At 42.4% G+C, this 13,019-nt stretch overlaps 1 protein-coding gene across 1 annotated transcript in view; it reads right to left on the minus strand.

The window, feature by feature from the left end:
• SGPP2 (sphingosine-1-phosphate phosphatase 2) overlaps positions 1-13,019 on the minus strand; it is a 141,716-nt gene that overhangs the window by 40,314 nt on the left and 88,383 nt on the right. The window contains exon 3 of the mRNA XM_050752082.1: positions 1,505-1,684. Coding sequence (XP_050608039.1) covers positions 1,505-1,684 — 180 coding nt within the window. The remainder of the gene's footprint in view (positions 1-1,504; positions 1,685-13,019) is intronic.

The raw sequence follows: 13,019 nt of genomic DNA on the forward strand, positions 1-13,019 counted from the left end.
AAGTGACATTACCATGTTCATAGACTTCTCTGGGCACCAAGAGCAACCCAGTGGGAGCTGGTGCTTGGCCCACTATGTCCTTTTAGGGCAGCTGACATTGGGTACAACATGGCTCAGCAGCCTGCACTAAGTTAATTCAGACAGTGCCAAGGGCTCAGACAATGTTTGACTTTGGCATGACATTTAAGTAACTTATGACAAAAGATGATATCTAGTCAAATATATTCCTTGTAACTGTCCCTTTCTTATGTAAGAGAGGTCTAAACCCAGATGACCAGGTAGAAGGCTATAGCAGTAGAGTTGGGACCCCACAGTAGTCCTGGTCTTTCCAGCTACATGAAGCTTGACTTACTGCTTCTGCATAACCTGGAATGTGGAACATCCCTGGTCTTCTGGGGTAAAGGGACAGGGAAAAACAATACTGCCATTTATCTACAAGACTGCTAGATTTAACGGAATCTAAAACTTCCAGTGGGGCTGGGTGCAGTGGCTCATGCCGGTAATCCCAGTGCTTTGGCAAGCCCAGGCAGGCAGATTGCTTGAGGCCAGGAGTTCAAGACCAGCCTGGGCAACACAGCGAGACCCCTTCACTATAAAAATTTTTAAAAAATTAGCTGGGTGTAGTGGTGCATAGCTGTGGTCTCAGCTACTTGAGAAGCTGAGATGGGAGGATTGCCTGAGCCCAGAAGGTCAACACTGCAGTGAGTGCTGATGGTACCACTGTACTCCAGCCCTCGCAACAGAGACCCTGTCTCAAAAACAAACAAATAAACAAACAAACAAATAAAACTTCCAATGGGTAAAAGAAAACACTTATAAAATTAAACAGAGGATTAGAGCCATAGGTCTCAAATAGGAAAAATAACTTCATTGCTGTAATAGTATAACCTTTTAAGTCTTACTATAATTGGCATTTAAGCAGATATTAAGTAAAATTCTTCTATTTTCAGCATTTATTAATCCTCTGCCATTTAGAACATTCTAGAAAACTTCGTGCCATCGTTTCTAGTGGCTGAGCCTTAACCAGGGCAGAGACATCCTTAAAGGCTAATTTGAGTCACAGACTCTTTGCTGCCCCAGGCCCCGGGGAGTCTGGCAGAGGGATTTGGTAGAATCATCTCAGCCCTGGAGAATCATTTACTAGGACATAAACTCCTCTTGCAAACAGAGGATGAGAACACTAATTCAAGCACTGTCTCGTCAGGCAGCCCAGGGTGATAATACATGCTGGTCTCCGGGGATGGTCCATATTATGCTAGTTGTCCTGGTGTCATTATTAACGGTGCTGATGTTCACACTCAGGCATAATCTGATTTAGATGCTAAATTATATGGTCACTTTATTTATGATGCAATTGTCATCTGCTTAATAGGTTTCAGTTTCTCTTAATCTTCATTTCATAAACCTTAAGGTCCCTCAAAGCAGCTTTAAGAGAAAATTCAGAAGTGCAGCCTCTATTTGCTGCCACAGTAGATGGGTAGGAAGAATAACCAGGCCACCTTACCTGGTATCTGTCCATAGTAGAGATAAGGAGGGTGAAGGCGATGGCGGTGGCTGCCATGGCGTGGGTGGACGGCATTCCATATTCAGCAATCAGTCTCTTTTCCAGTTTCACAACTGGAGGGGAGGAGGGACGGGGCCACTTCAAGATATCCTTGGCCACTTGGCCAATGTACATCACCAACTGCAAAACCAAAAGACTGAGGTAAATCTAATCAAATAAGGAAAATGAATGCATTTCCAAGTGTCATGTATATATTTTGGGGTTCTCAGGTTGTTGGCTAAAGGCTCCTTTCTCTCTGACCAGCTACTTGTTGGCAAAGTCTTGTAGGATGTTTTAGTTGGTAAAAAGAGATCAGGCTTTCTGGATTCCATAGGACCACTGAGCAACTAAGATATGACATTAAGGCATATATTATTTATTTTAATCATATATTTAACAAACACTTATGTAGCTTATATAAGTGCTGGGCACCATTCTAGGAGCTTTGCAGATTTTTACTCAATCCAGTAACACCTGGAGAATGCAGACCAATTTTACAGATGAGTACACCATTGCGCACTCATCCACAGGCACGCAGTCAGCAAGTGGCAGAACTGGGATTAGAATCTAGAAAGTCTGACTTCAAAGTCTGTGCTCAAACTATCATGTGATGCTACCTCCAAAACAGGATGGTCCTGCGCTAAAGATAACCTAATACTCAAACTAGGAAGCGCTTGTTTTCAAATTTTAACACAAAAGTGACTGTTCTTACTGAAAGAGCTAGTAAGATACTTTTTGAATGCCACTGTTGTATGTAGGCAACATACTGGATTTACTGTAACTTCTTTAATAATCAGGAGCATCAGTCAAATAAATGGCATGGGTATTTTCAGTCTTTAAATAAAGACTCAGGTTGGGTGCGTGGCTAATGCCTGTAATCCCAACACTTTGCGAGGCTAAGGCGGGAGGACAGCTTGAGCCCAGGAGTTCAAGGCAAGCCTGGGCAAGATGGTGAGACCCTGTCTCTACAAAAAATTTAAAAATTTGTCAGGTGTGCATGGAATACTATGCAGCCATAAAAAAGGATGAGTTCATGTCCTTTGTAGGGACATGGATGAAGCTGGAAACCATCATTCTCAGCAGACTATCACAAGGTCAAAAAACCAAACACCGCATGTTCTCACTCATAGGTGGGAACTGAACAATGAGATCACTTGGACACAGGGTGGGGAACATCACACACCAGGGCCTGTCGTGGGGTGAGGGGAGGGGGGAGGGATAGCATTAGGAGATATACCTAATGTAAATGACGAGTTAATGGGTGCAGCACACCAACATGGCACATGTATACATATGTAACAAACCTGCACGTTGTGCGCATGTACCCTAGAACTTAAAGTATAATAATAAAAAAAAAATGTTAAAAAAAAAATTGTCAGGTGTGATGGTGTATGTCTGTGGAACCAGCTACTCGAGAGGCTGAGGTGGGAGGATTGCTTGAGACCAGGAAGTCGAGGGTGCAGTTCCAGATTGGGGCCACTGCACTGCAGCCTGGGCAACAGAGCAAGACTCTGTCTCAAAAAAAAGGGCTCGATATGGAGGTGTTTTTTTCTTGTTTTTTTTTTTTTTTTTTTTTTTTTTTTTTTTATGGAGTCTCACTCTGTTGCCCAGGCTGGAATGCACGTTGTACCTAGCACACTGCAACCTCCGCCTCTCGGGTTCAAGCGATTCTCTTGCCTCAGACTCCTGACTAGCTGGGATTACAGATGTCTGCCACCATGCCCGGCTAATTTTTGTATTTTTGTAGAGACGGGGTTTCACCATGTTGGTCAAGCTGGTCTTGAACTCTTGACCTCAGGTGATCCGCCTGCCTCAGCCTCCCAAAGTGCTGGGATTACAGACATGAGCTGCCATGCCTGGCCTAATATGGAGATTTAAAAAATGATTTTTCCATGAGGTCATTAACGAAGACATATTCTCCCTCCTTTTTTTAAAGCAGAAGATAGAAATGAGAATTTGATGTACATGAACACTTCTCAAAAGAAGACATGCAAGTGTTCATATCTACTGAAAAAAGACATGGAAAAATGCTCAGCATCACTAATCGTCAGAGAAATACAAGTCAAAAACCACAATGAGATACCACCTCACACCAGTCAGAATCGTTATTATTAAAAAGTCAAAAAACAAAAGATGCTGGTGAGGCTGTGGGGAAAGGAAATGCTTATACACTGCTGGTGGGAATGTAAATTAGTTCAGTCACTGTGGAAAGCAGTTTGGAGATTTCTCAGAGAACTTAAATCAGAGCTACTGTTCGACTCAATAATCCCATTACTGAGTATATACCCAAAGGAAAATAGATCATTATACCAAAAAGACACATATGCTCATCTGTTCATTGCAGCAGTATTCACGACAGCAAAGACATAGAATCCACCTAGGTGCCTATCAGTAGTGGACTGGATAAAGAAAATGTGGTACACGTACACTATGGAATACTACACAGCCATAAAAAAGAACAAAATCATGTCCTTGCAACAACATGGATGGAGCTGGAGGTCAAAATACTAAGCAAATTAATTCAGGAACAGAAAACCAAATACCACATGTTCTCACTTACAACTATGAGCTAAACATTGAGTGCACAACGACATAAACATGGGAACAACAGACACTGTGGACCACTAGAGGGGGAGGGAGTAGGTTGAAAAACTATTGTTTATTATGCTCACTCCCTGGGTGCATTATACCCCTGTGACAAACCTGCACATGTATCCCCATATCTAAAATAAAAGTTGATTAAAAAAAAAAAAGAATTGGATGCCCATACCCTTTAAAAGTGAATAGGATTATTAACAACAGACTTGTTTATTTTGTCAAGGAGTGAACAGGATTATTAACAACAGACTTGTCAAAGAAATTTACAGGACAACTTCATAATCTAATATGTAAGAGCAATGTATTTACTTAAGTACCTGCCTTTGCAACTTAAAGCATTGTCTGAGAACTGGCTGTACCGGCCCCACCCAGGAGCTGCTTTAACATGCATCATCTCAGGACCCTCCTTAGAATCTCTGTTTTCACAAGATTGCCAGGTGATTGGTGTGCACAGGGGAATTTAAGAAGCACTGCGCTATACAGTCTTTTTGTACAAATCACTTTGTTGTGGGCTTTAATCATAAAACGTATCTTACCAGGACTGTGTTGATCTTACCAGGGTTTTATTTAGCTCGTGATGGATGGCATTACCTTGCTTGGAACAAAACCCACTATGAAAAGCTATTTCAAAATAATTTTGATTAGTCAACTGGATTGCTGTAGGAGTTCCCACATTCTAGTGCTTTCTTTTAACTCCTTGAGTTGCCGGTTAATTCCATGCATAATTCCAGCAAACCCAGTAACCCCCCCCCCCCCCCCCCCCCCCGAGAAGGTCTTGCATATGTGTTTGTGCTTCACTGCCACTTTGCTCTGGGCTAGAAACCAAGAACCACTCAGTGTGCACAGCAGGCCAAATCCACAGGCTATAAAGCCTCAGCGACAATTACTCTGAATTCCATAGCTGCAATTTCCAATCGGACTTTGAAACTGAACTTCTTTACCGTTCACTTAACCACCAGGAACTACTCTTCCTGGAAATCAGCTCACTCTTTTTATGTTTCTGCCTCCCTCCTGTGAACCTGTAAAAACCACATCTAACTGACCATTATCTGGGGAGTTGAAAATCTGGCAGGTATTACCGACTACTGGGAATTTCTCAGAAGCTGCTTGAAATATACTTCTCAGTCCTGCTTCTTCCTCAGCCACTAACATAAACAAAATATTATAGGCATAACTACTAATCCCAGTTCCCTCAAAAATACTTAACATTTTCACACCCTAACATAGAGGATAAGGGTAAAAAAATACTGAAAATCCTCCAAAACAGGAAACCTTGAAATCATAAAAATAATGATTGGGTGACTCTCCTTCAGATAAAGTTAAATTTCTTTGAGGTTCATGAGTTCCTTTGTCTTCATTTATATTTCACCTTCTACGTTTGAAGGTTTTGTGGAATTAGGAAAATTATTCATTTTATTTAAAAATACTACAGCTGCATATTATGTCTCATTAATAAGTTTCAAATAACACTGACTGTGATCACAGCTCTCTTTAAACAAGAGAAAATAGTTAGAGCTACATTTTTCTTTTCTTTTTTTTTTTTTTTTTTTGAGACGGAGTCTCGCTCTGTCACCCAGGCTGGAGTGCAGTGGCCGGATCTCAGCTCGCTGCAAGCTCCGCCTTCCGGGTTCACGCCATTCTCCTGCCTCAGCCTCCCGAGTAGCTGGAACTACAGGCACCCGCCACCTCGCCCGGCTAGTTTTTTTACATTTTTTAGTAGAGACGGGGTTTCACTGTGTTAGCCAGGATGGTCTCGATCTCCTGACCTTGTGATCCTCCCGTCTCAGCCTCCCAAAGTGCTTGGATTACAGGCTTGAGCCACCGCGCCCGGCCAGAGCTACATTTTTCAAGTTGCAGAGGAAAAGTATCACTCTCAGAAGGTTACATCCTGTCTCTGGCATTGCCATTTGTGACAATGATGCTATGATGAGCCAAGCCTTGCATTCGGTCCCAATCCTTGAGTAGGGAAAACAGTAACACAGTAAGAAGATTTCAGAGGATAATGTGAAAAGGCTTTGAAAAACAATCCACAGAATTCTATGAGTAGGTGCATATATATATATGTGTATATATATATAGAAAAACTCTGGTTCAACTGGATGGCCAGGGAACCTGGGTGTGGCTAAAGCAAAATAGGAGAGTTCCCTGACCCCTGTCACAGGATGTGTGACAGGGGTGTGGCTCGTCTGTTTGGCTGCAGCTGCTGCTAAAACCCCTTACGGGAGGAGAAGCACGCAGACGAGCAGGGTGCAGGGAGCCCAGGCAAGTGCTCTTGGGGCTCTGGTCCCAGGTTAGGAGTCTAGGGATGTGTGTCTGCAACTCTCAAAGCCCCAGTGGGCATGCTACAGTGCTCTTTTAGCTCTGCCGTCACTGACAGCTTAAGTGTTAACCAGCTCAGTGCCATCTTGGTACCCGGGTTCTTGTCCAGCGTGCAGGAAGGATCAGGTCACACATGGACTTGACGGATGGTGAATACAGGGGTTTTATTGAGTGGTGGAGGTGGCTCTCAGTGGAATGGATGGCGAGTTGGGAGGGGGATGGAGTGGGAAAATGATCTTCCCCTGGAGTTTGGTTATCCAGCAGCTGATCTCCTCTCCGGTTGTCCCCAGCCGAACTCCTCTCGATGTTCAGACGTTTTTTCTCTTCTCTCCTTCTCTGCTGTGCCATTCTGCTGCTCTTCTGTTTGTCTGCCTGTGGAGCCTGGGATTTGGAGTTTATATGGGTACAGGATAGGGGGTGTGAAAACAGGAATGCCTGTTCCTATTTAGGGCAGTGGGTTTCCAGGCTGGAGGGTGGGGTCTTTGCCAGGGGACCACCCTCTTCTACCCAGTATTTCCCTGTCTCCTGTCTGTATCAAAAGGAAGATGGTTTAACTAAAGGATGGGTAAAGAAGCATCCAGGATGCTGGATAATATGTAGTGGGAACTACTAGGAGGTTAGAACCACTAGAGTTTAAACTGTGAGGCACACTGCTACATATCCACTAGAAGGGCTAAGTTTCCCATTTTCTAAATGAAAATAAAATAGTGCTCATCTCCTAGATTTGTTAGGAGAATGAAATGAGAAAACATATGCAAAACACTTAGTATAGTGCCTGGCACATAGAAAGTGACCGACATACATTACTGTAATAGTCAGCAATTATATTTTTATCCAACAAATATTTATTGGGGACCTACTGCTATGGTCTAAATGTGTTCCCCAGAATTCACAAGACTGACACATCAAGAGTTGGTGAGGACCTGGAGCAGCTGAACCTCTCATACGCCTCTGGAGGAAACACAAAATGGTACCACCACTTTGGAAAATAGTTTGGTAGTTTCTTAAAAAGTCTACTTATATACTTATATGATAAGTTTCTTAACATATATAAGTTTCTTAACATATACTTATCATATGATCCAGCCATCCCACTCTTAGGTATTTGCCCAGGAGAAACAAAAGCAATATGACCAGATACTCATATATGAATGTTCACAACAGCTTTTTTTTTTGGTTATAGCCCCAAACTGGAAACAACCCAATTACCATTAACAGGTAAGTACACAAATTGTGGTATAATCACACAACTGAATACTACTCAGCAACAAAAAGAATAAACTATGGGCATATGTTTACAACATGGATGAATCTCAAAATAATTATGCTGATTGTAGAAGCCAGAGCAAGACAAATGACAAAGTAAACAGTACACACTACATGATTTGTTTATATCAAATTCTTGAAAATGTAAAGTACTTTATAATGACAGAAAGCAAGTAAGTGGTTGCTAGGGAAGGGAAAATAAATTACAAATAGGCATAAGAAAACTTTAGGGGGTGATGAATATCATTTTGATTGTGGTAATGATTTCAGGGATAGGTACCTATGTTAAAATGTGTCAACCTGTATATATTTTTATTTTATTTGAGACAGAGTCTCCTCTGTTGCCTGGGCTAGAATGCAGTGGCACAATCTTGGCTCACTGCAAATTCCACCTCCCAGGTTCAAGCCATTCTTGTGCCTCAGCCTCCCAAATAGCCGGGACTACAGTCACGCGCCACCACACCTGGATACTTTTTGTATTTTTAGTAGAGATGGGGTTTTGCCATGTTGGCCAGGCTGGCCAGGTTGACCTTGAACTCCTGACCTCAGGTGATCCACCTGCTTTGGCCTCCCAAAGTGCAGGGATTACAGGTATGAGCCACCATGTCTAGCCCTCAACTTGTATATTTTAAACATGTGTGAACCCTGTGACTACACTAAAAGTTATTGAATTACGTGCTTTAAATGGGTGAATTGTGTAGTACACGAATTATACCTCGATAAAACTGTTAAATATGTGCAGTTTACTGTATACCAATCATGTCTTAAAAACTGGTTCAGGCCGGGCGTGGTGGCTCATGCCTGTAATCCCAGCACTTCGGGAGGCCAAGGCAGGTGGACCATCTGAGGTCAGTAGTTTGAGACCAGCCTGACCAATATGGTGAAACCCTGTCTCTACTAAAAATACAAAAATTAGCTGGGTGTGGTGGCAGGCACCTGTAGTCTCAGTTATTCAGGAGGCTGAGGCAGCAGAATCACTTGAACCCAGGAGGTGGAGGTTGCAATGGGCCAAGATCATGCCACTGCACTCTAGCCTGGGCGACAGAGCGAGACTCCATCTCAAAAACAGAAGCAGAAGAAAAAAAAGTGGTTCACATTTTTCTGAAATGTGAGAAGCAGATGTTTGGGGAGAACCTGATGATGAGGCACTATGTTGTAGAACATAGTTTGGCCTTCTGGGATATCCTGGGCAGAGGCCTGGCCTGACCTAATCTGCATGTCTGATGATACCCTTTGATATCAAGAGTAGAGTAGGGATGAGGACATCAGGACTTGAAGGAAGGACATCAGTTAAGAGAATATTGTAAAATCCATGTGAGAGATACAGTATGATATAAGTCAGCAGTAGGGCAGAAGAGAGATTTGAAGAATGTGTTTTTATTTTTTTTTAATGAAAGAATGGCTGATCGGGTTGATGAATGAATGGAGAATGACAAATAGGGAGAAATTACATATGGAAGAGAGGAGAAAGAAATCAATGGAATATGGACTCAGAGGTGATCAGGCACGTAGAAGTGGTTTTGAAGTTGAGAAGGGCTCAGCCCCTGGTCCTCAGCAGGGATGGACGCTCTCCTGGGGGACATTCTGGTCAGTGCAGTGATTGTAGTCACTATTGGCATTTAGAGAGAGGAGGCCAGGGATGCAACATGCCTTTCAATGCACAGGACAGTGCCACTCTATGAAAACTGTTTTTTTGTGTCTAACATGACTCTTGAGTGTTCTGCCAGACATTCATGTAGGTGAAAAACCCATCTGTAATCCTCGGAGTTGAGAGCCTAACTCTCTTTTACAAGTAAACACCAAATATTTTCTTGCAGGTTGTGAACACACACTGAAGTTTCCAAGGCCATAACTACTGTGCAGACTTAGAGAAAATTGAACTTTGGTTTATTTGGAACTTTATCAAGAACTAGCCAGGTGTAGTGAGTGGCTCATGCCTGTAATCCCAGCACTTTGGGAGGCCTAGGCAGGAGGATCACTCGAGGACAGGAATTTGAGAGCAGCCTGGGCTACGTAGTGAAACTCCACCTCTACTTTACTTTAAAATTAAAAATTAAAAAAAAAAAGAACTGTTCATCATTTGGAGAAATCAGGTTATCATCAAGGGAAATGCTGATTATTGTATTTGAGACTTCAACACTGCATATCTGTGTCCCAGCTACCATCATTGGCACATTCATGGTGATACTGCTTCATAAACAGTAAAGCACATTCAGGGATCCTACTATCCTATGAAATAAATAGCCTAGTGTAGAAATGTTACAACGTATACTTATTTTAAAAGTTATTTTTATTTTAAGGAATGCTATTTAAAAAAGTATATGTGTAAGTAGGTCATATTACCTATGAATTTTAAGAAAGTAAAAGGAATATTATAATATATTTAGAGTACAACAAGAGGTGCTATTATACTAATTTTAGTGAGGCAGACACAAAAGATCACACACTTCATGATTCCATTTATATAAAATGTCCAGAATAAGCAACTCCATGGATATGGAAAATTGACTAGAGGATACGTAGGGCTTAGAGGCCAGAAGTCTGAAATCAAAGGGTCCATTGGGCCACACTCATTCGAGAAGTTTTAGGGGAGGGTCCTTTCTTTGCCTCTTCCAGTTTCTGGTAGTTGTAGGTGCTCTTTGACCTGTGGCCACATCACTTTGATCTCCACCTCTGAGGTCACATTGCTTCCTCCTCCTCTTTCTCTTCTTCTGCCTGTCTCATCTTTCCCTCTGCTTTTCTCTTATAAGGGTACTTCTCATTGCATTGGTCTACCCAGATAATCTAGGATGATCTCTCCATCTCAACATCCTAAATTTAATTACATCTACAAGGACCATTGTTCCCAAAACAACAATGTTCACAGATTCTAGGGATTCGAATGTGGGGATACCGTTTTAGAGGCCACTACTTAACCAACTACAGTAAATATTTAGTCAGTGAACCATATGGACCAGGTACTGTCTTGGTTTGGGGGAATACCATTGAGAAAAAGATAGACAAGACCATCGTTCTCACACAGCATAAAAAATGAAACATTAGCAAAAAGTCTGCTTAGCTTCTTTGCATGTTATTTATGAGTAAAATGGCATCATCATGCTTTAAGAAAAAAGGGGTACTGGGTCTGGAAGAACCGAATAGTTTTGTCTAAGATTTAAAAACATTACTACAAATGTTCAACATCACATGACATTAGGGAATTCCAACTTAAAACAACAATGAAATACAACTACACACCTATTAGAATGGCTAAGTCCAAAACACTGACAATACCAAATGCTGACAAGGATGTGGAGCAATAGGAACTCTCAATCATTGCTGGTGGGAATGCAAAATGGTACAGCCACTTTGTAAGATGGTTTGGCAGTTTCTTATAAAACTAAACATACTCTTACCATATGACTTAGATCTCACACTCTTTGGTGTTCATCCGAGTGAACTGAAAACTTACCTCCATAAAAAACCTGTGCAAGGATGCTTATAGCAGCTTTATTTTTAATTGCCAAAACTTGGAAGCAATCAAGATGTCCTTCAGTAGGTAAATGAATAAATAAACTGTGGTTCTTCCAGACAATGGAATATTAGCACTAAAAAATGAGCCATCAAGCCATGACAAGATATGGAGGAGCCTAAATGCATATCACTAAGTGAAAGAAGCTTGTCTGCAAAGGGAACATACTGTATGATTCCAACTATATGACATTCTAGAAAAAGCAAAACCATGAAGACAGTAAAAAAGATCAGTGACTTCCAGGGACTGAGGAGAGGGCGGGGTGAACAGGCAGAGCACAGAGAAATTTTAGACAGTGAAACTATTCTGTATGATACTGTAAGGGTAGATACATGTCATTCTACACTTGTCAAAACCCATACACATACAGCACCAAGAATGAACCCTAATGTACACTGTAGGCTTTGAGAAATAATGATATGTCAATGTAGGGCCATGGATTGTAACAAACGTATCACTGTGGTGGGGAATTTTTTGGTAGTGGGAGAGGTTGTGTGTATGTGGTGTGGGGAGAAGGTATATGAGAACTCTGTACTTTCCACTTAACTTTGCTGTGAACCTAAAACTTCTCTTAAAAAAAAAAGTTGGCCGGGCGCGGTGGCTCAAGCCTGTAATCCCAGCACTTTGGGAGGCTGAGACGGGTCAGGAGATCCCGACCATCCTAGTTAACACGGTGAAACCCCGTCTCTACTAAAAAATACGAAAAACTAGCCGGGCGAGGTGGCGGGCGCCTGTAGTCCCAGCTACTCAGGAGGCTGAGGCAGGAGAATGTCAGAAACCCGGGAGGCGGAGCTTGCAGTGAGCTGAGATCCGGCCGCTGCACTCCAGCCTGGGCGACAGAGCGAGACTCCGTCTCAAAAAAAAAAAAAAAAAGTTTATTTAAAAAAGTCACTGTGGCGGGCCAGGCATGGTGGCTCACACCTATAATCCCAGTACTTTGGGAAGCCAAGGAAGGTGGATCACTTGACCCAGGAATTTGAGACCAGCCTGAGTAACATGGTGAAATCCTGTCTCTACAAAACATGCAAAAATTTGCCGAGTGTGGTGGGGAACACCTGTAGTCCAGCTATTCGGGAGGCTGAGGTGGGAGGATCACCTGAGCCAGGGAGGCCGAGACTGCAGTGAGCCATGATGCACTCCAGCCTGGGTGACAGAGCAAGACCCTGTCTCAAAAGAATAAAAATGACTGTGGCAGCAGAGAACTATTTCTTCATTTAATTATCAGTTAAAGAGTATAATGATTAACTCAATGTGTGGCTTGCCCTAAGTGGAGGGCTTTTCTCTGTATTGTTGAAGGGGCCATTTTCCTAAAAGGACCCAATTAAGTTCCATCATCTATCGTACTTCTTTGGGCTGAGGCCCCAAAGGCCTGTGCATGAAAGCAAAAACCCGTAAGGAGGCAACACGGGAAGTAATTATAGATCATTAACACCTTAGCAAACTGGCTGGGGGCCCCCACATGGTATTCAGGGATGGCATGGAAGTCCCATAGGTTTTCACAAAGGGGAATTAGCCTATTTTCTTACTTCTGCTCTGAATGCAGGATAAATGTAACATACAGGTAGAAAGAAAATCTGGTTCTCTGGACAGTCTACCATTCATCCCAGGCAGACGAAAGGTTTTCCGGGGAACCAGTGCAGTCAATATGAAACTTGTCCTTACAGTGTGGAAAACCTTCCAGCATGGGGTCTGTTCTGGACGGCTGGGCTCATACGGGGACGGCAGAGAAAGCAGCACTTTTTCTCTTAGTGTAGTGGTCCTTTCTGGTTATTATAATAAAAA

Source organism: Macaca thibetana, chromosome 12 (assembly GCF_024542745.1).
Source record: "Macaca thibetana thibetana isolate TM-01 chromosome 12, ASM2454274v1, whole genome shotgun sequence".
Taxonomy (NCBI): domain Eukaryota; kingdom Metazoa; phylum Chordata; class Mammalia; order Primates; family Cercopithecidae; genus Macaca; species Macaca thibetana.